We start from the raw sequence: 22,063 nt of genomic DNA, 5'->3' as shown, positions 1-22,063 counted from the left end.
TCCAGCAGCCGCTCCTAGGAAACTCTATTGGGGCCCTTCTACTCAGTCCTATAGCGTCCCTAGGAGTCGTTATGGACTCGACCGGGTTGGGTTTGGCAGGTTTTTCAAAGGAGGAAGACAAGAGCGGGTGGAGGCTCAGGCAATCTTCCGGGATCTCCCAGAAAGGTGTCACCAATGCCGGTGCGGGGCGTATCCCGCCGCGGGAGGCACAACCCGGGGCGCGGTCTGCCAAGTCTGCACACCCCCGCCGGGGACAAGGGATGGCGGGGCTGGAGCGGGACACTGACCTCCGGGGCGGGGGCCCAGCTGGTGACCGCGGTCTGGGCGGGGCCCACCGTTTTTAACCTGGAACTTACGCCGCTCGTCACTTTATTTAAATCTTCCGGAGGGACGTAGACCATCCCGCGCTCAACCGCTTGCCGCTTGGTCCGCGATTCTTCCCAGAGCTGCCGTTTCCTCGGCCCCTGGGTCTTTGTCGCTGGCGTCGGTGTGAGAAGATGGCGAAGCGGGTCTAAGAGGTCCCCGCGCTCGGTGCTGCAGATCGGGACTGACTGGTGAGTACGGCGTGAGTGCGGCGGCTCCCGGCCCTTGCGGGAGTTCGTGGCTCTGTCTGGGATTCCCACTTTGAGGTGTGGTGCCTTAGCAATGCCCCCATTTAGCCAGCACGCTTATCTGGGCCGTTAGCTGGGAAGGATGCGCCTGCTTCGGGGCCGGACAACGTGCGCGGAGAGTTCGCTGGGAGCGGCACCGGGTAGGGAAGGGGGAACAGAGAGGACGCACAGGGAGGGCGCGCGGGGCCGCGCAGGGAAGGGTGAACCGGAGGACGCGCAAGGGGGGTGCGCGGAGTCGGGAAGGGAAGGGTGAACCGGGAGGACGCGCGAGGAGGGCGCGCGGAGCCGGGAAGGGGAGGGTGAACAGGAAGGACGCGCGGGGAGGGTGCGCGGGGCCGGGAAGGGAAGGGTGAACAGCGAGGAAGGGCGAGGGTACGCGGGCCGTGGGGTCGGGAAGGGAGCGCGGGAGGGAAGCAGCCCCAAGGACGCTGGGCTCGGAAGGCGCGCGGGAACAGGCCCCAGGAGAATGTAGTTCCTCCCGTTCTCTCACAGCCGGCTTCTCTCCGGCGACCCCTGCAGCCTGCCGCGCGCAGCCCTCTCAGTCCCCAGGTGCGGATCCCACTAGGTGGAGGCAGTGAGGAAGGAGGGCAGGGCCAGGGCAGGTTCAGCTCCGGCTGAGAGCAGTGCTGTGCCGCTGGAAGGTGCGTGTGAGAGCCCTGTGAAACTTACCTGGCGCCCACAGAAAAGCAGGGAAGAACTGGTAAAGTCAGTGGTGAAGTGAACGCCCCCTTCCTCCTTTTATGGGAGAGAGAGTAAAGTTACATTTTGAAGAGTGTTACATGGATTGGACCACACATTAATTTCAACACTTAACAAAATGTTACAGCTTAAAATATTGCCATGGAATTGTCTGGCAGCTCAGAAAAGAAATTTTGCTGTCGTAAGTTTTTAAGTTGTCTTAGTTATCTAGTGCTGCTGTAACAGAAATATCACAAGTGGGTGGTTTTAACAGACAGATTTATTCTCTCACAGTCTAGAAGTCCGAATTCGGGGTGACAGCTCCAGGGGAAGGCTTTCTCTCTCTGTTGGCTCTGTCATCAATCATCCCCCGGTTCTAGGAGTTTCTCATCACAGGGACCCCTGGACCAAAGGACTGCTCCTTTCTTTCTTGGTAGCATGAGGTCCCTTCCTCTCTGCTCCCTTTGCTCTCCTTTTATCTCTTGTTAGATAAAGGGTGATGCAGGCCACCCTAACCCTCTTTAACATAACCTAATCTTGTGTACCGAAACCCTGGTGGTATAGTGGTTAAGTGTTACAGCTGCTAACCAAAGGGTCGGCATTTCTAATCCAACAGGAGCTCCTTGGAAACTCTATGGGCAGTTCTACTCTGTCCTATAGGGTCACTATGAGTCAGAATTGACTTGACAGCAACAGGTTTTTGTTTTAATCTTGTGTTATGAATCACAGGCAGAGAGTAAGATGTACAACACATAGGGCAATTACATCAAATCACAAAATGGAGGCCAACCACACAATGGCCTAGCTAGGTTGACACGTATTTTTGGGAGACATAATTCAATCCATGACATTCCACCTTTTGGCCCCCCAAAATTCATGTCCCTGCTGTATGCAAAACATATTCACCCCATCATATCATCCCAAAAGTCTTAAATCAACTCCAAGTCCAAAATCTCCTGGGGCAAAATTCCTCTTCATCTGTGAAATCTACAAGTTTATCCGCTTCCAAAATACAATGGTGAAACAGGCACAAGGTAGATATTTCCATTACAAATGGAAGAAATTGGAGGGAAAGAAGGGATAACAGGCATACAACAAGTCAGCCCAACACGTTACATTTGCTCTCAAGGCTTAAAAATAATTCTCTGTTCTCTAATATCATTTAGGCAATGGCCTTGTGCTCCAGGCTCTGGGTATTGGCCACACTCTCCAGATTCTGGGTGGAGGCCCCTTGGACCTGAGCTTCAGCTCCAAGTTCTAGGCCCACTGAGACAACAACTCTGCTTCCTCAGATTTGGGTGGCCCCATTGTCCTAGTTTGTCTTAAGTGGTGACCCTACTCCCTTGGCCTCTTTTGCCCCTTGGGCGTGGCAGCCCCACCCCTCAACTTTGGGTGGCGAATCTGTGCTCATCCCACTGGCACTCGTGAAAGGCAGCCCCACACTCCAGAACTGAGCTGGTGAAGATCTGAGTCTTTGAAACCTAGGAGGCTGTGGCCCCACTCTTTGAAACCCCTGAGGTCATAGCCCTACCCTTTGAGACTGAGACAGCTCTATATCTGGTGTTTCTTGTCTCTTCAGCTTCGGCTACCTGGTTCCTTGGCCTCTGGGCCCTCAGCTGCTTGGGCTGGCCTGGATTCCCCCCTTGCTTGTATATGTGTTCCAAAACTCTTTAGCTTTACTGGTAAGTGCCTGGAGGGCACCACACTCTGCCAGTAAACCTAGGCAAGAAGGCACTCAGCTCTCTTGATTGGTAGGTGGGCAAGCCTAGCGTCACCATCACCGACAAGTGTCCGGAGGCACCCCATTATGCCAGGAAGCCTCCTGCCCAAAGGCACTCAGCTCTTTCGCTCTGTGGGTCAGCTCATGTGCCATCTAGTACCAGTCTTCTGGTTCTGCTGCTGCCGTTTCTCTGCTGCTGCTTCTCGCTGTCTAAGCCTCTCTGGTGTTAAAGATCTCTCTTCCTTTTGAATCCTCCTCAGAATTGTCTTTGATGTCCATAGTGTCCTTTTAAAGGCAATATAAGGTTGCCTTAAAACTCTTCCAGCCTCTACCCATTCAGTTTCAAAATTGCTTCCACATTATAGGTATCTGTTAGACCAGCACCCCACTCTCCCAGGACCAAATTCTGTCTTGCTTATCTAGTGCTGCTAGAACAGAAATAGCACAAGTGGATCCAGAGAAAGGCTCTTTCTCTCTGGGCTCTCTCTAGCCTCTGGGTAAAGGTTCTTGTCATCAGTCATCCCCAGGTCTAGGAGTTTCTCAGTGAGGGGACCCCAGGTCCAAAGGATGCGCTCTGCTCCTGGCTTTTCTTTCTTGGTGGTCTGAGGTCCCTGACTCTGTGCTGGCTTCTCTCTCCTTTTATCTCGTGTAAGATAAAAGGTGATGCAGGCCACACCCCAGGTATACTTTCCTTACATTGGATCAGGGATGTGATGGTATTGCATCCCACCCTAATCCTCTTTAACATAACCTAATCTTACGTCATTAACCACAGGCAGAGATTAGAATTTACAGAGCATAGGACAATTTCATCAAATCACAAAATGGAGGATAACCACACAATACTGGGAACCATGGCCTAGCCAAGTTGACACATATTTTTGGGGGACACAGTTCAATCCATGACATAAGTGTTAGTTGATGCAAGCACTAATTTACATGGGGGATTAGGTCCTCTTCCAATTCTTCTATAAGACTACTTGTATTTAGATCTGAAGGGCCCTAAGAGAAGAAGGGGCTCACCTGCCTCACCAGCTGTCAGCATTATTTCATTTTCTCCCCTTTCAATTCAGTGCTTGGCCGAGTGACCTGAGGTGACCTTCCTCTCCTCCACCGAACACTGGCCTGTCTTATGCCTTCTACCTCAAGGTTCCTGTCCCACACCAAGCTTCTGTCCCCAGATAGTGAGTTACAGAGGAATACTGTCAGAAATTCAAAGTAAAAGGGCAACATTTCCTGTGAAGGCAATTGAGGCAATTTTCCAACGGTATCTTAATGACCTCTCCTGTTGTGCTCCTGTCTTGCTCTTAACTTCTCTGTCCTTTGGTTTCTTCCAGGGTTGCCTGCTTTAGCCTGCCTCTCCTTGGCTTATAAAAAACACCTCTGGGTGCTTTCATTTGCTGTAATGGTTTTTTTTTTTTTTAAAAAAAGCTTTCTTATTTCTTGAAGGGAAAGAACATTTTAATCTACATTTTCATAAACTCAATTTCCTGCTGACCCCTCCCCCCAGTTGGAGCTGACTTGACAAATATATAAAATAGAAAGTGAAACATTTTGGTTTTCCTACTCCCTAAGGTAAACACTGAAAAATTCTCTCCCACAAATTTGCTTTTGAAATATGTCCATTCAAAAAATATATGAATGGTTACACAATAAGTGACCTACCTGTCTAATTTGTGTTTGACGGGTTAAAACTAAAAGAAAAGAAATTGGTTCTGGCAACAAGCTGGAGGGCCCCGGATACTCATAGAAAGGCTCAGAGCCAGGTAGAGTAAGACTTAACTTCAAGAAATGGGAATTGTCCTTCCCCAGGTATGAAGTTTGAGAGAATGTCATTGTGAAATGTCAGAATATAAAATGTAAACTTTTTTTACACTTACATTTTACAGATGTAGTATGTCAGAAGAAATGTTTCATGAAATCTTAATACCTAGGGGAGACGGTGACTTCCTAGGTGCCAGGAGCAAAATTCATCTGCTTTGGAGTTGACTGGGGGTTTGGAAAAGCAATCAACTCTCAATGAAAGCTTTGCCTGTCAGGGCAAAGGGCACAAATATTGTCAAAACCTTTATTTACATATTCCAATATTGCTCTTTAATCAGATACTATTTTTGAAAGACAGAGTTTTAAAATAAATGTGTGACAGGATACTGCCCTGGCAATCTTCCTCCTTCCCTTGTTGTTCCTCTTTGGTTTTAGCCCTGGGATTCTCTTATTTTTGATTCTCCCAGTTTTGCCCTTGGCCCCTAATTTCCCACATGCCTAGTTTTTTCCACAGCCAGCCTCATCCCCCACACTTCAAAGCTGTTTGGTGGTAACTCCCAGGCTTCATTTTCCCCCTCATCTTACTGCAGGGGGGATGCTCCCACAGGTACTTCAAGTAGGAACAATGGGACCACAACTGAAACTCCCAACCACACCTCCTTGCCTAGTAATGACACCGTGTCTTTTCCTATCTTAGCTAGAATTGAGGCATCCCTGACTGCCTCTTCCTAATGCCACATTTCCACCAGTCTTTTGGATTTTGCCTCCTCATCCTGGAATGTACCCCACCTTGCTGTTCTCAGAACCCTGACCCTACTTGGGCTTCTCCCTTCTCCACCTTTTGGTCACACTGATGTTCATGCACATTTTATCCCCCTCAAATCTGCTTTCCCTGTTATGCCGGAGTCATGGGTCTAGCATGTAATCTCTAACTGCCGTTCCTGTTTAAAACCTTCCAAGGCCCCCAATCACCTACAGGATGGTGCTCAACCACCTCCCTAGTTTCATCGCACCCAGAGCCTTGCTTTTTAGCTCTCTACGGAAGTGCTTCTTCCCCACATGTTCTTGCCTTTATTTCTGGTATTATTTCTATCTAGGATGTCCTCTCTCCACGCATCTTTACCTGGCTGATTCCTAGTGTTTTTTAGGCTACCTCCTCTTATGATGCTGGGTTTACCTTTTATTCTTTTCTGATCCCTTCTTCATGGCTGGACTATATAACATCCTGGGTCCTGTTTTGCACCTTGTTCTTGTTCTCTCACTCCCCCATGCTTTGCTGGGGTAACTGATTTGCTACACACATTGAGCTCTAGCTTCTTAGAGTCCCAGGTCTCCATCCTCTACCTCCAGATCATATCCCATTGCTTTATTCTAACAGATCCCAAATTGAAGAGGTACTCAATTAGGATCCAGAGGACTGTGACTTTTTGGCTTCATTTATTCCACAGGTTAATTCACAACTTACTCATTGATATTGTTGTTAGGGGCTGTTGAATTGGTTCTGACTCATAGCAAGGCTATGTGCAACAGAATGAAACAATGCCCTCCCTGTCCTGTCCCATCCTCACAGTCATTATAATGTTTGAGCCCATTGTTGCAGCCACCATGTCAACCCATCTTGTTGTGGGTTTCCTCTTTTTCACTGACCCTCTGCTTTACCAAGCATGATGTCCTTCTCCAGGGACGGGCCCCTCCTAATAACATGCTGAAGGTACCTGAGATGAAGTCTCGCCATCCTTGCTTCTAAGGAGCATTCTGGCTGCACTTCTTCCAAGACAGATTTGTTTGTTCTTCTTGTAGCCCATGATATATTCAATATTCTTCACCAACACCATAATTCAAATGCAGCTACTCTCCTTCAGTCTTCCTTATTCACTGTCCAGCCTTTGCATGCATATGAGGTGATTGAAAACACCACGGCTTGGGTCAGGTGCGTCTTAGTCCTCAAAGTGTGACATCTTAGCTTTTCAACACTTGAAACAGGTCTTTTGCAGCATGGGGAGTGAGAGAACAAGAACAAGTAATATGTCATTTGATTTGACTGCTGCTTCCCTGGGTGTTGATTGTGGATCCAAGTAAAATGAAATCTTTGACAACGTCAATATTTTCTCCATTTATCATGATGTTGCTTATTGGTCCAGTTGTAAGGGTTTTTGTTTTCTTTATGTGGGAGGTGTAATTCATACTAAAGGCTGTGGTCTTTGATCTTCATCAGTAAGTCCGCTTCACTTTCAGCAAGCAAGGTTATATCATCTGCGTATCGCAGGTTGTTAATTTACTTAAATTTCTTAAATGGTTAATGTAGGAAGTGATGAGCGCTGTCTGATATCTTAAAGACACTGTGCCTTATATAATTGTGTGTTACTAAAAAGACAAAGGATTTCACCCCAGTGAACAAAAGTACCCTGGCAAGCACCAAAACTCATTGTGATGTTGAATAGCTATACGTCTTGGCAAAGTGAGGAGAGAGAGGGCAGAAACCAAAACGTGGTTTTCCTGGGGAAGGACAGTGGTTGCAGTAGACAAATTCAGTGAGGAGGTTTGGCAAGTTGGCTTTCCTCAGCCAACCAGTAAACAGGAAATAGAAGGCGGCAATGGGGTTAGCTCTAAGATAAGGATGAAGCTGAAAGTCTATTTTACAAAATCAAATATATTTCATTAGGAAAGAAATTATAAATATATTTTCTGTTGAATAAAAAATGTCCAAAATGCACAATCATTTTAATTCAGTGAATTGATTTTAAATATCAATCATCAGGAGTATTCCCTAAATTTCTATGATAACCTCTCCTAGATTAAAAAAGAGTTGCAGAGGTAAGCTGAATAAAAGGTAATGCTTGAAAATCTTCATCATGTCCTTTCTAGCCCTGAGAGCAGGGAGGAGAGGGCACGCCCCAAGGTGTTTTCTGGGATGAAAAGGATAACAAGCGGTCCTTTTTTCTGATGAGTTAGCTGTGATCTGGAATTGAATCTACCTTAGCTGACAGTGGGTCCCATAATCCCCTCTTCCTTCCCTTTTCTAAACTAAAACCTACCGGGTCATATGTTGGCCTTAATATTAAAGGAAACTGAACATTCAGTAGATCCCATTTCTTGACTCCTTTGAAGGTAGGTAAAAGGAATGTACCTTTAGTCATTGTTTCTTTTTTTTAACTTAAGTTCTTGAGATCCAAACATAAAAATTGTTATCTTCTCATTCTTACTCATCCAAAGGGTCTCCTTTTATAAGATGGTGAATACCTTTTCTCCACCCACCCCTCACCCACTGACCTCCAGGAAAGAGTCCATGGCGAGGAACAGCTCTTGCCAGTAGAGATTGATGACTCTTGGTTCCCATCCTGTACCTCAACTAGTCTAAGGGGAAATACATTACATGAAACTGGGCTTTCTTCCTTCACCTCCTCCTTCTTTTTGTCTCTTCAGTGAGAAGGCTGGCCTGTCACATAAGGAGGGTGGCCCTATAATTCATCCTCCTAGTCCAGATTATTTTGAAACTGAAAAGAAATAATTAAGCCATAACTCCTCAGGCAAACATGATGTCCCAGGCAAGTCAGCTGTGGGGTAAAGAATTTAACTTTACTCAAAGAATTTGGTCTTTACACTTGGTCGCAGAGAAACAACCTCTAAAACTTTGGCATTTCCCCAGTGATTGATGTGTCTTTGGGGCTTCCTGACCACCTGAGGGTTTATGCTAATGAGGCTTCTCAGATGGAGGCTGAACAGACCAGGAAAACTACCTAAGGCCAACCTAAGGGGAAGGAGTTATGATTCAATCAATTATGCCTACATAATGATGATTGAATAAAGGCTCTGGACATGGAAGTTCCATAGCTTCCTGGTTGGTGGTAGATATCCATGCACATGAGAGCGTCCCCCCCACCCCCCAGTGCTGTCGAATCGATTCCGACTCATAGTGCGTTCTTTTTTGGGATATGGAAACTTCACATTGGGAACCCTCCCACACCTCACCCAGTGTATCTCACCATTTGTATTCTTTTTGATACAATATATTTTTGCTGCAGTATAATTTTCTAATATAATTTTAGTTATTATAAAATACACTATTTTATGATACAAAATAAATATTCTTTTGCTATAAAAAAACTAGTCATAAGTAGAGTGGTTTTCTGAGTTCCATCTAGCAAACTATTGAACCCCAGGAAGTAATGGGAGCTGGAAGGTCAAGAATGAGGGGGGCCTTGGAGACTCCTGAACTTATGGCTGGAATCCTGAGGTAGAAAGAATCCCCAGATTTATAGCCAGCAGGTCAGAAGCGAGTGTGTCATGAAGACTTCCAAATTTGCAGCTGGCATCTGAAGTTCTGGGGAGACTTGGCAGTCTGGAGGACGGCCCTTTCAGTGGTGCAGTCTGACCCAGCTCTGGTGGTGAGGGCCAGAGAACAAGCACTGATGTACTCAGCTGGTGTCAGAAAAGTGGGACAGACTGATATAATAGATAGATATTAGGTTTGATGATCACATGTCAGCATTCATGGTCACCCGTCCTAAAGTATTTAGCAGAGAACTCTGCAGTTATGAGCTGGAATTAACTCAACAACAACAGATTTGATTTGGTTTCTCTCCAGTTAGAGTTTTGGTGAGTCTCGCATTTGCTCTGCAAACCAATTCAGAGCCTAAGGCTGGGAATGGGGATGAGTAATCTTTGGGAAGGAGAAGAGAGAAGGTACACGTACTAAGGGTGCAACGGAAATGGGCAGGAGCAGTGACTCAGAGGAAGGAGCTCAGCTACAGCAGCAAAAGGCAAGGACTGGACAAGAGAAATGTTTTCTCAACTGATATCTGAAGTTTGTCTGGTTCAGATGAAAGAAAACCAACCAAGCGTCAAGAGAAAACACCTTTACAATATACAGCCAGATAGGCACTTCCTCTAGGCTTCCTGTTCTTTTCTGCAAAAAAAAAAAAAAGTTTTCTCCGAGGGGCCTTCCCAGGAGCACTCGGCATGCTCGGACTCAGGATGCCCTCTCAGCTGCTGCCCTGCGGGAAGTTACCTCTAGGTCTCCCCCTGCCAGAGGTCCTAGAGCTGTACCCTCTCCACCGTTCCTTACCCCTAAAGGAAAACTAGGAGGGGGAAGAGTTCCGGGAGAGGTTGCTGTCATAGGGGAACACTGCCTGCCTGACAGAAACTGGCCTTGGAGACTGACTCTGTGTGACGAAGAGTCCTACTTCTCTTCAGTGGAGAAATGACAGCTAGTTGAGCAGGTCTGTGGTGTGGCCAGGAAGGTGTTTCTGTGTGTAGAACATGCTGCCTACTCCGGGGGAGGATGACATGGCTGTGAGTGAGAGAACCCCAGAAAGTGAACCCAGGGTCACCTGACTTCAGGGTGCTGGGGATGGGGGATGGGGCTGGGAGCCTGCCAGTAATGGTTTACTTCCTGGAAGCCTGACTTCTGCAAAGCAACTGTGTATAAATCTGCTTACTGGACCCAATAGATAGGTGGATAGATGGCTGCTGCGGAGTCGACTTCAACTCATGGAGACTTTATGTATCATAGAACGAAATGTTGCCTGATTGTTTTAGTCATCTAGTGCTGCTATAACAGAAATACCACAAGTAGATGGCTTTAACAAAGAGAAATTTATTTTCTCACAGTCTAGTATGCTAGAAGTCCAAATCCAGGGTGTCAGCTCCAGGGGAAGGTTTTGTCTCTGTCAGCTCTGGAGGAAGGTCCTTCTTGTCAGTCTTCCCCGGAGTAGGAGCTTCTCTGCACAGGAACCCTGGGTCCAAAGGATGTGCTCTGCTCCTGGTGCTTCTTTGTTGGTGATAATGAGGTCCCCAACTCTCTGTTTGCTTCCCTTTCCTTTTATCTTTTGTAAGATAAAAGGTAATGCAGGCCACATTACAGGGAAACTCCCTTTACACTGGATTAGGGATGTGGCCTGAGCAAGGGTGTTACATCCCACCCTAATCCTCTTTAACCACAGGCAGAGACTATGATTTATCACACATAGGAAAATCACAACCACATATGGCTAACCAAGTTGACACATAATTTTTGAGACACAATTCATTCCAGTACACTGGTTCTACATTGTTCTCAGGTTTCAGACATGTTTAAGTCCACTGTTATAACTATTGGGCTTATACATCTCACCAAGGTCTCCCTCACTCTTGTTGGCCTTCTACTTCACCAAATATGATGTCCTCCTCCAGGGATTAATCCTTCCTGATGGTGTATCTAAACCAAGGGAGTCAGACAATATTCACTTGTGATCCAGAGGGTTTTCATTGCCTAATTTCTGGAAGTAGATCACCAGGCCCTTCCTAACCCATCTTCGGAAGCTCCGTTGAAACCTGTCCATTATGAGTGATCCTGCTGTTATTTGAAATATTGGTGGTATAGCTTCCAGCATTGTAGCAACATGCAAACCACTAGAGTACATCAAACTGACAGATGGGTGGAAGATTCAATGCTGTAAAAGACCTCAAATTATTAACAGGAGTTTTTTTTTTTTTTTTTTTTTTATGCCTAGGACCCTCCCATAAGGCCTTATAGAGGATCCACTTCCATTACAACCCACCAGCTTCTCTCTCCTTCCTTCCCACCATACACACATAGGGAGAGGTGGCCCCTTCTTTGCCTCTACCCCGCACAGATGTCCTTCCCTACATTATGCTTGGCCATTGGCCTTCTTGGTGATACCGGGTAGGGAGTGGACCTCTTTAAAACTGATTCCCTTCTTTAGCTCCCTTAGCTGGCATTTTCAAAGAAGCATTTTATAAGTGCTGAAGGAGAATAAAAGCCAAGTGAGGAGGAATGAGGCAGCAATTGCAGTAAAATTTGCACTGCACCCAACCATTCTAATTTTCTCTGCCCTTCAAAATATACTGAAGATGATCAGTACACTATTATAGTATGCTCATAAATCTTTTTCTCCAAAAAGGAAGCTTTTTGGTTTTTGCTTGATGGAACTCCAGTGTGTTGGTAAATGATTGGTGAGATACGAGGTTGAAAATCAGGCAGTGGAGGTAATGGGATTGGGGTTGGGAAAAATGGCTTGAATTCGCATTCTTCTCTTGACTTTCTTTATGACCCTTGGATACTCCCTTAAACACTCTGCTTCGTTTTCTTTATCTCTAAAGTGGGATCACACTCATCCCGCCAGGCTATGGGGGGTTGAGAGCCTGGCAAGGGCAAGGCACTCAGGGAATCCTTGCCAATTTTATCCAAGTTGAAAATGTGAGCTGCATCCTCCAGAGTGGTCTTGCGAAGCTCTGGCCTGCTCCACACAGACAGAGAAATAGTTTTAAGGGAGATTCCTATTACTGAGCCCCAGTAAATCAACTAACTGTGCAAGTATGTGTATATAATTTTTCTTTCACTAGGTTTTGGCCTTTCTATCAGCCTCAGTCCTTCTCTTCTTTCCTCACAGATCCTCTGAGCCACTCCCTGGGGCTGGTTCCTTTGCCTGCCTTTGCCTGACTGTGCCCTCTACCCTGAGCTGCCCTTGAAAGCTGAAAAGGACAGTTAAGAAGACTGGTATGTACCGCCCTGTGTGTGGTCTGTCAGGTAAATAAAGGGTGACTCTTGCTATGCTGGAAACTCTGGTGGAGTAGTGATTAAGAGCTACAGCTGCTAACTAAAAGGTTGGCAGTTCAAATCCACCAGGCACTCCTCGGAAGCCCTGTGGGGCAGTTCTACCCTGTCCTACAGGGTTGCTATGAGTTGGAATTGACTTGATAGCAACGGGGTTAGTGTTTTTTTAATTTTTTTAAGTTTTCTTGCTATGCTGGGAAACAAGGAAGTGGGGTACGTTTTCTACAAAAGTGTGAGGTGCCAGGCCCGTTCATCTTTGGTGTATTTTTTCTCCCTCCTTTCTGAAATGAGCAACTATCTGAGTTTCTTAAGGCTGCAGTAACAAAATACCAAAAAGGGGGTGGCTTTAAAGAATTGGAATTTATTGTCTTAAAAGTTTTGGAGGCTAGACACCCAAACTGGGGTCTCAAACCAAAAAAACACCTGTTTCCATAGAGTTGTACACACACAGAGACATGTACACACACACACAATGCAAACGTATAATGGCAGGGGCAAGGCACTCAGGGAATCCTTGCCAATTTTATCCAAGTTCAAAATGTAAGCTGCAAATGCTGAAGTGCTCAAGTACTACCTGAGAGGCAGGTGGTTTAAACCTTTACTCAGGCCAGGTGATCTGCTGCTGAAAGGTCATAGCCTTGTAAAAACCCTGTGGGGCACAGTTCTACTCTGCACACATGGGGTCACTATGAGTCCAGACTGACTCGATGGCAACTAACAACAACAATGCAAATACGTAAAGACTGTCACCGTTGCACGGACCTTTCCATCTGTTAGGGTGGCCTCGCTGACTACCCCTGTGATCTTGGACCCTATTGAGTGGGTTCACTTTGTTCTGTGCTATGTTTTTCCCTTAGAGTCCTGTGCAGTGAAGAGCATGGCTGCTATGGGAACTGAAACAAAGGAAGCTGAAAATCACCACGAGTAAGTAAGGCTCCAACTGCTGCCTGGCTGGATGGTATTTATTGTGCTTACTTTGTGTGAGCATTTTTCTGAGAACTGACACGTGTTAACACCTGATTCTCATGACAGAGACTAAGGGCTTATAATCAGGATCATTAAAATCCTCAGTGTCCAGTGGCTAGAGTCTCTGCCCCTCTCTCTATTGATATGTTTTCTTTCACAAAACCAGGCAGGTCAACATTCAAATATGGGTCTTACTTACCATCAAGTCGCCATCAAGTCGATTCCGACTCATAACGACCCTATAGGACAGAGTAGAACTGCCCCGTAATGCTTCCAAGGAGTGGCTGGTGGATTCGAACTGCCGACCACTAGGTTAGCAGTGTAGCTCTTAACCAATGTGCCACAGGGCTCCAAATCTAGGTCAAGGAGTGTTTTATTTTTATATGTGACCAGTCTTATAAATAAATATAATCTCCTGTTTATTTCCCAGTTCTTTCTTGGTTCTGAATCTTATATCTTTATTTCTTTGCAGTTTTTCATAATTCTAGTTTTTCCCTCTCATAACCCCTCTTTTATACTTGCGCGTTGCTAGAAAACAGAAATGTCTTGTCTTAATCCTGATTCTTCCATATACTTTCTTCTCAATCCACTGATTTTCTAATTTCACTGTAAATGCTGAGGCTGGGGGATCCAGCCTTCCTCACCACCCAATTGTCCACCCATATGCTGGGGTTACCCGGGAGGTCCTCCTGTGGCCTTTCCCCAGGCCTGATCACCTCTGCCTTTGCCTCTACTATTGTGCGTGACCCTGCTGTGAACCTGCATTTTGGGCTCTATGACGCTGACCTGTCTGTACCTTCTGTCTCTTATTACTTCTCTCCTGAGAAATTCTCAGGAATTCTCTTTGACCGCTCTGACACCTCTTTGACCTCTCAGGTGTACCCGCATATCCAGGCCACAATATCCACATGGACAACACCCTATCTCCTTTTTTCCCTCTTGGATCTGATGTCCCTTCCAGCATTTCTGGCTGCCTTTTAGACATTACCTGATTAGAAAACTTTTTTATTGAACTCATTATCCTTGATGCTGTCCAGTCATTGACAGCCAAAAGTGCCCACTCTTCAATTTCCAAACCTACCCAGTTCCCTCCCCACCACACTGGTGCTGGCCAGGTTGAGGCGAGAGCCGGGGGAAGCTTGTGTACAAGATGAAGGCTAGAGTAGTAGGGGGAGGGCTGGGGCTTGGCTGAGAGTTACTCCTTCCCTTTGTTTAGTGATTGTTTTATCTTGTCTTTCTATATCGTCAACAATTCACTTGTCATATTCTGCCTTCATAAAGGGCCAATTAAATGGTTAAGAGCTCTGAAGTCTAACTTACGGACATAGCCCTGCACTGACCTCTGATTAGGGATGTGACTTTGAACCTTTAAAATGGGGGTAGTAGTACAGTATCTAGTGTATATGGTTGTTGTGAGCATTAAATGAATTAATACCTATAGACCCTGGTGGGGCAAACAGCTAAGCACTTGGCTGCTAACCAACAGGTTAGCAGTTTGAACGCACGCAGTGGATCCATGGGAGAAAGACCTGACGATTTCGTAAAGATTACAACCAAAAAACCCCATAGGGAAAGTTCTACTCTGTCAGTTCTACTCTGTTCACATGGGATCGCTATGGGTTGAAAGCGAGTTGATGGCACTTAACAACAAGCTGTTAATATCATTTCTACCCCAAAGTCAAAGCCTTCTCACACCCAGGGCAGGGCCTGGCACTGGTTGGCTCTCTATTCATAAGTACCTCTCTGAAGATACATAATTTCATTTCTTTCAGTAAATACATAGGCATGGAATTACAGGGTCTGAGGGTAAGGCAAGGGGCTGGTGGTGGTTCAGTGGTAAAATTCTCACCTTCCGTGGGGAGACCCAGGTTTGAGTCCCGGCCCGTCCACCTCATGTGCAGCCACCACCCGCCTCACTGGAGGCTTGCATGTTGCTACGATGCAGAACAGTTTTCAGCAGAGGTCCTAGACTGAGACAGACTAGGAAGAAAGGCCTGGCAGTGTACTTTCAAAAATCAGCCAGTGAAAACCCTATGGGTCACGACGGTCCGATCCACAGCCAATCATGGAGATGGTGCTGGACCAGGCAGTATTTTGTTCTGTTGTGCGTGGGGTCGCTGTGAGTCAGGAGCCAACTTGACAGCAGCTAACAGTAATGAAGACATGTGGGGCAGTTTATATAATGGTCGGTAGTGTTTTCTTCTCCCTGCTGATGAACCCCTGGGATCAATTCCCATTCATTTTGCCTTTCACGCATTTCTTTTACATAGTAGTACTCAATGAATGTATGCTAAATGAATAAAATGACAGACTGAAGCAAGGTGAAAAGCACTTGAAATTGTGTGTAGACTAGAGAAGCATTTTTTTCAAGTAATGTGTCTTTGACTCTTTATTTTAAGATCCTTTAAAAAGAAAGTAAGTTAGAACATGTTCCAGGGCGCTGTGTGCTACGGTACATGTCAAATTTACATATCATTCCTGCTTTTCAGCTACACCTTGTTTCCTTCTCTGTCTCATCCTGGAGTCAAAGAGAAAAGACAAGTTTTCTATTTTGAAATGGCAGCAAAGTTGTCCGGATCACATCCTGTTTTGTCACCATCCTGTTGTCTTAATCACATCCTGTTGTCTTAATCACATCCTGTTGACGCCTGCCCCTCAGCCCTTCTCTGATGTACATGTGTGTACTCACGACATTCTGAGGAAGAGGAGGAACCATAATTACAGTAACAATAATTGTCATTGAGGGAGCTTAACCTTTTCATGAACCCTGGGATATATATGCCAGTGTTATATTTTCGACCCCTGGAGGTTTATCGTCAGGCATTTGAGCCACTTTAGTACATTCTGACCTCATGGCGGATGCTGGTGCAACTGCCTAAAAAACAACACATATGAGTGTTGAGAGCCATTTGTATGAGGGGATGCTTCCCAGAAGAGTGATTGTGTGAAACCTTTATGTCTTTTGGCTTCTGTACAGCGAGAAGAAGTCTTGCGATTATGTTTACTATTTCATTGGTCTTATTGGGAAGTTACAGTTACTGGCATTCAGAAATATTCAAGGAAATGAGTTATTTTTGGAGTGAAAATAGTTTGTGATGCACTTCCTGGGCCATGGGACCGATATGTCCCATGTGTGTGGTGTGCTTCACAGAACATGGTACCGATATGGCCCACTCTAAATCAAACTGATATAACAATTATGTGCAGCAAATGCAACATTTATTTAGTATTTCCTGTGCATTATTTTTGGAAAGTTGAATAAAATATTTTATGGCTAAAATGTAACCAGGAAGTGTGATGCATTATGAGACTGACATGTCCTGCTGACAATTGGCACCACATTTTTTTTTTTCTCAAATAATAGTAATAATAAAAATTCCAACAATGATTCAGCATCAATTCCATTAGTGAAAAAGCTTGGCATCACCAAAAAACTTAAAAATTTTATCCATAAAAGGGTTAAGAAGCTGTATCTGTGTTATGATTGTCAGGATTTTAGATTGGTCTAGATTGGTAATCCAGTGGGGAGGATGTGGTGTTCAGGGCCAGGCAGATGGGGTCCTTCCTGTGCTTGGGATAGGTTACCTGGCTTTCTTGAGTGAGATTTATAACATCCCTGCTCAGGTGCAGCAATGTGAGTGAGTTGCCACGCAGTGCCTGCGTGCAGTGGGAGTGCTGGTGGAGACTCATAATCCCAGGGGTCTCTGGTAGTCTCCCAAAACTTGCCCACATAATAGCCAATCTGCCTTCTCTCTCTTTTCCCACCTCCATCCCTTTCTCCCTCCCTCTTTAATCTTTTTTTAACATATCTTTTCTATATCAGTCTTTTTACAATATTTAAGTGTGAGTTAATTTGGACCCCGTTTTACGGGAATAGAGGGGAAACTGGAGGAACATTAGAAAGGACAAAGCAATTGGATATAGAAAAAGTGAGGAGAGAGAGCCATCGGTTTCTGGAGCCTGGACTTCTGTGCTGTTGATGCTAAATGCCAGACAAAAACAGGGAAGTGACATTAACTCTGTATGTCAGCCGTGCGTTGTGGGAATTCAGAGAGAAAGACCCGGTCATTGGCTCTGGGAGATTTTGATACTGGAGTTAATTACAGCTCTATTAGTTGGAAGCCCTGGTGGTGTAGTGGTTAAGTGCTTTGGCTGCTAACTAATAGGTCTGCAGTTCAAGTCCACCAGGCGCTCCTTGGAAACTCTATGGGGCAGTTCTATTCTGTCCTATAGGGTTGCTATAAGCCAGAATCGGCTCGACGGCAGTGGATTTGCTTTGTTTTTTAGCTACATGACTAATTATTATATTAAAATATAGACAAGGTATCATGAGAATCATCTAGAGAGACATGGAGAATGGATGAGCTTTCTGATGGAGAAAGCAGAGGGCTGTGGTCATAACTGACTCCTCAATAGAGACAAGAGGAGGTAAGGAGGACCAGCCAGCTGGTGGGCAGAGGAGTGACCTGGGACAGCGTTGCCAGGAGAACACAGAGTTTCAAGAAAAGTTAAAACTAATTAGAAGTGCTGAATGTTATAGACTGATGCAGGAGAATGAGGACTGAGAAATGAAACGTTTAGTTATTGGTGACATTGGAGAGAAGAGTTTCAGTATAGTTGGTGGGATATGTAACCCTTTTGAGACCCAACTATTTTCTGCTTTGAATTTTTTGTTGATACCATGTGTTTTCATTAATGGAAGCATGTTGAATCACTGAGTGTGCCAGAATTTTTGGTAGGTAGTATGGCTTGTTGTTTTTCTTGCCCACTCCCACAAGCATACCCTTAGAGTCCCTAGGCACATAGGCTTGTCCCACAAATTATACCCCCAGAGTCACTCAAGTCCACTAGGACATGTGTGCCCCAAAATAAAAATTTCAAAAATTTTTTCGTAATTTCTGTTTTTCCCACCAAAAATGCCCATACTTCATACAATACCCTATAAAGACAACAACTTGAAGCACTTGCCTGTTTTTTTTCATTTTCAAATTGTTATAAAGGCCCCTACCTTGTGGCAGCAGGCATTGTCATTGGGAAAGCAGCTTCTCAACAAACGTGAGAGGCAGAAAATGTTGACGGGAAACCGCATATTCCAATGGTCATGATTGGGGTAAGGAGTGTGAATGGTGAAGAAATGGAGGTGGAGTATTTTAACAGTCTTGATGTCCACTTGGTGCATAACAGTATTCACTGTCAAGAATTTGAAAATCGTGGAAAGGATGGCTAGAGACCTGGATATGTAGATTTTATTTTCTAAAAGTTTCATGGCCAGTGACCTAGGCTAATTGTTAGACAAACCCACACTCTTTAAAAACCATTGGTGATGTGTCACAAAGAGTGTTCTTGTCCATTTCTTAGTTGGTGACTTCTAGCTTTGTTTTTAGTATTTTTCTTCATGGCACGGCCCCTCCATAGGCCCTCACATTTTCTCCCAGGCTTTTAGCTGTCACCCAGTGGTAGTGACACCAAGATCTGTACTCAGCTTCAGATTCATAAAACTGAGAAACATTGCTGAAAGAGATCAATGAAGATCTATGTAAATGGAGACATAGTCTGTGTTCATCGATTAGAAAACTCACTATTGTTAAGATATCTTTTCAACTTGATCTATAGATTGAATGCAATCCCAGCAAACCTCAGCAAGCTATTTTAAAGATATTGGCAAACTGATTTTCAAGCTTATTTGGAAAGGCAAAAGACCTAGACTATACAACACAGTACTGAAAAGATGAACAAAGTTGGAGGACTGACACTGCCTGGGCATCTGATGAGCATATGAGCAATTGATGGTCTGTTCAGCAGTCAGTCCCTGACCTTTTTCTGACTGATAATATTGAGCTTTTCCATCATCTCCTTCCACAGATGTAGTCAATTTGATTCCTGTGTATTTCACCTAGCAAGGTCCATGTGTATAGTCACTGTGTACGTTGTTGAAAAAAGGCATTTCCAATGAATAAGTCTTTGGTCTTGGAAAATTCTATCATGAGATCTCTGGCATCATTTCTATCACCAAGGCCATATTTTCCAACTACTGGTCCTTCTTCATTTCTAACTTGTGCATTCCAATCACCAGTAATTATCATTGCATCTTGATTGCATGGATGATCAATTTCAGACTGCAGAAGTTGGTAAAAATCTTCAATTTCTTCATCTTTGGCATTAGTTATTGGTACATAATTTGAAAAATAGTCATATTAACTGGTCTTCCTTGTAGACACATGGATATTATCCTATCACTGACAGCATTTTTCTTTCAGGATAGGTCTTGACATGTTCTTTTTGACAATGAATGTGATGCTGTTCCTCTTCAATTTGTCATTGCTGGTGTAGTAGACTGTATGATTGTCTGATTCAAAATGGCCAACACCAGTCTATTTCAGCTTGTTAATGCCTAGGATATCAACCTTTATGCACTTGATTTCATTTCTGATGACTTCCAATTTTCCTAGATTCACACTTCCTACATTCCACATTCTGGTTATTAATGAATATTTGTAGCTGTTTCTTCTCATTTTGAGTCATGCCACATCAGCAAATGAAGGTCCTGAAAGCTTTGGTCCATCCACGTCATTAAGATCAACTCTACTTTGAGGAGGCAGCTCTTCTTTCTTTGTATTTTGAGTGCCTTCCAACCTGAGGAACTCATTTTCTGGCACTATATCAGATAATGTTCCATTGCTATTCATAAGGGTTTCACTGGTCAGTAGATCACCAGGTCCCTCTTCCTAGTCTGTCTTAGTCTGGACGCTCTGCTGAAACCTGTCTACCGTGGGTGACCCTGCTGGTATTTGAAATACTGATGGCATGGCTTCCAGCATTACGGCAACACACAAGCCACCACAGTATGGCAAACTGACAGACAAGTGGTGGATTTTACACTCATATCGCACGTCAATTCAGACTAGCCACACTTCAAGTGCTAAGTAGCTGCATGTGGCTAGTGGCTACCATATTTGGCAGTAAAGGTCTAGACTGAGTTTTGCACTTGTGTTGGGAGGCAGCTAGAAATGTCAGTTTTGATAAAGGTAGGGCTGGAGGAGAGTGCTGAATCAGACCACAGGTGAACAGCAATCTCACCTGATGGGATCTCAGTGTTATTGTCATAATGATGATGTCAGTCTCTGCAGGATTCCACCTAGACCTCCCTCCTTTATAGGTCACTTGGTAATCCAGCTTCATACGTGTTTTCTGTACCTGCTTGCTGAATACCATAAGCTGGTGATATTAAGCTAAAGATGAAGAGGAGTGGCAGAAGGCCTAGGGCTCTTTATGATCCTGTAGGAAAAACTGAAGCCATCCAGGAACAAGGTGTGGGAGGAAAAGTCTAATGGGGTAGAGAAGAGTGGTGACAAGCCAGAGTAGAGTCCAGGAAGGGTCATATCCCTGCAACTTGTCCTGAGGAGAGTGTATTGTTGGCACTCAGGTGTCTTCCTCAGGCAAGAAGAGGGCAAGGGTCACTCTGACAATGAATGACTGGCCAGCTCAAGGAAATGTCTTTGTCCAGAGGAACCAAAGCTTTTAAGAGGGCACAGGAATCTTTCAAGGGGCATAAATTATGCTACAGATTGCTGTTCTCATTGGAAGAAAAAATGTTGTTTACATGGTTTTAGATGTAATGCTGTTGGAGAGGCAGATTTTGAGGCTGGGCTGGATTTAGTGTTTTGTATCTTCCCCTACTGTGGGGCTTTGTCCTGTGCTTCCCCTCGATGTCTCCTCTTTATAGGAAAGAGGGCCTTTGCCTGCCTTTTTGATGAACAATAGTACCAGGTTACAACTCAGGTTCAGGAACACCTAGGATACAATTCAGGACAGCCTCTTCTCAGCTGTGCCAGCAGACAGCCTCTCTGGCCCTTGGCCTCTGCGCTGCTAAGACAAGTATTACAAAGCTCCTTTAGCTCCACTTGTAAGTGCTCAGAGAGGCACCCTAGTCCACCAGTTAGCCTCGGCCTGAAGGCACTCAGCTGTAGCTCCATGAGGAAGCAAGCCTATCTCTGCCAAGTGCCTGGAGTCTCCCTACTTCCCCAGCAAGCTTCCTGCCTGAAAGCACTCAGCTTTCTCTCTCCATGGGCCAGGAAGCCCACTGTGCCGTCTCTTGCAGGCCTCTCCCGCAAGTCTCTTCTGCTGCTATTTCTCTGCCACGATTTCTCACTATCTTCAGTGTTACGGCTCTCTCTCCCCACCCCCCCAAGTCTCCTGGTTCCAGAAGCTTCTCAACCCAGGGATGCCAGGTCTAAAGGATGTGCTCTGCTTCTAGCTCTTCTTCCTTGGTGGTGGTGAGATCCTCTCTTTCCTGCCTCTGGATGGCTCTTTTTAAGCCTAGCAGAATGGCAAAATTGACCAATCCCCTTGATGGGCCACAATTAGCCTATTTGCATAGTCCCACCCAGTCATTTGGGTGGGAGATACAAGACCGTGGAGAAAAAGGCCATATAAAAGTGACCCACCACACTGCACATATGTATTGGGTGCAGGCCACACCTCCAAGGAAACTCCTCTTTCAACTGAACGACTGCTCACATCAGATCACATAATGGAGGATGATTACATAATATCTGTCAAACCATTGACCATCATGACCTTGCCAAGTTGAGAGAAAACCTTAGCCATCAGTACAAGCATCATAGCAACACGCAAGCCTCCCCTGACAGACAGGTGGCGGCTGTGCATGTGAAGTGCGTTGGCCGGAAATCGAACCAGGGTCTCCTGCATGCAAGGTGAGAGATGAGGAAATAGATTCTACCACTGAACGGCCAATATCCCCTGATGAAA

The 22,063-nt window shown here is 45.2% G+C and overlaps 1 protein-coding gene across 1 annotated transcript in view; it reads left to right on the top strand.

The window, feature by feature from the left end:
• The first annotated feature begins 255 nt into the window (after positions 1 to 255).
• The window catches only part of UPP1 (uridine phosphorylase 1), a 42,015-nt gene continuing 20,207 nt past the window's right edge, over positions 256 to 22,063 (top strand). Inside the window, exons 1-3 of the mRNA XM_003407084.4 lie at positions 256 to 554; positions 12,165 to 12,271; positions 13,186 to 13,252. Of these exons, the coding sequence (XP_003407132.2) occupies positions 13,206 to 13,252 (47 nt within the window). The 5' untranslated portion in view covers positions 256 to 554; positions 12,165 to 12,271; positions 13,186 to 13,205. The remainder of the gene's footprint in view (positions 555 to 12,164; positions 12,272 to 13,185; positions 13,253 to 22,063) is intronic.

Source organism: Loxodonta africana, chromosome 8, assembly GCF_030014295.1.
Source record: "Loxodonta africana isolate mLoxAfr1 chromosome 8, mLoxAfr1.hap2, whole genome shotgun sequence".
Taxonomy (NCBI): domain Eukaryota; kingdom Metazoa; phylum Chordata; class Mammalia; order Proboscidea; family Elephantidae; genus Loxodonta; species Loxodonta africana.
This window is presented reverse-complemented; position numbering and strand designations above follow the sequence as displayed.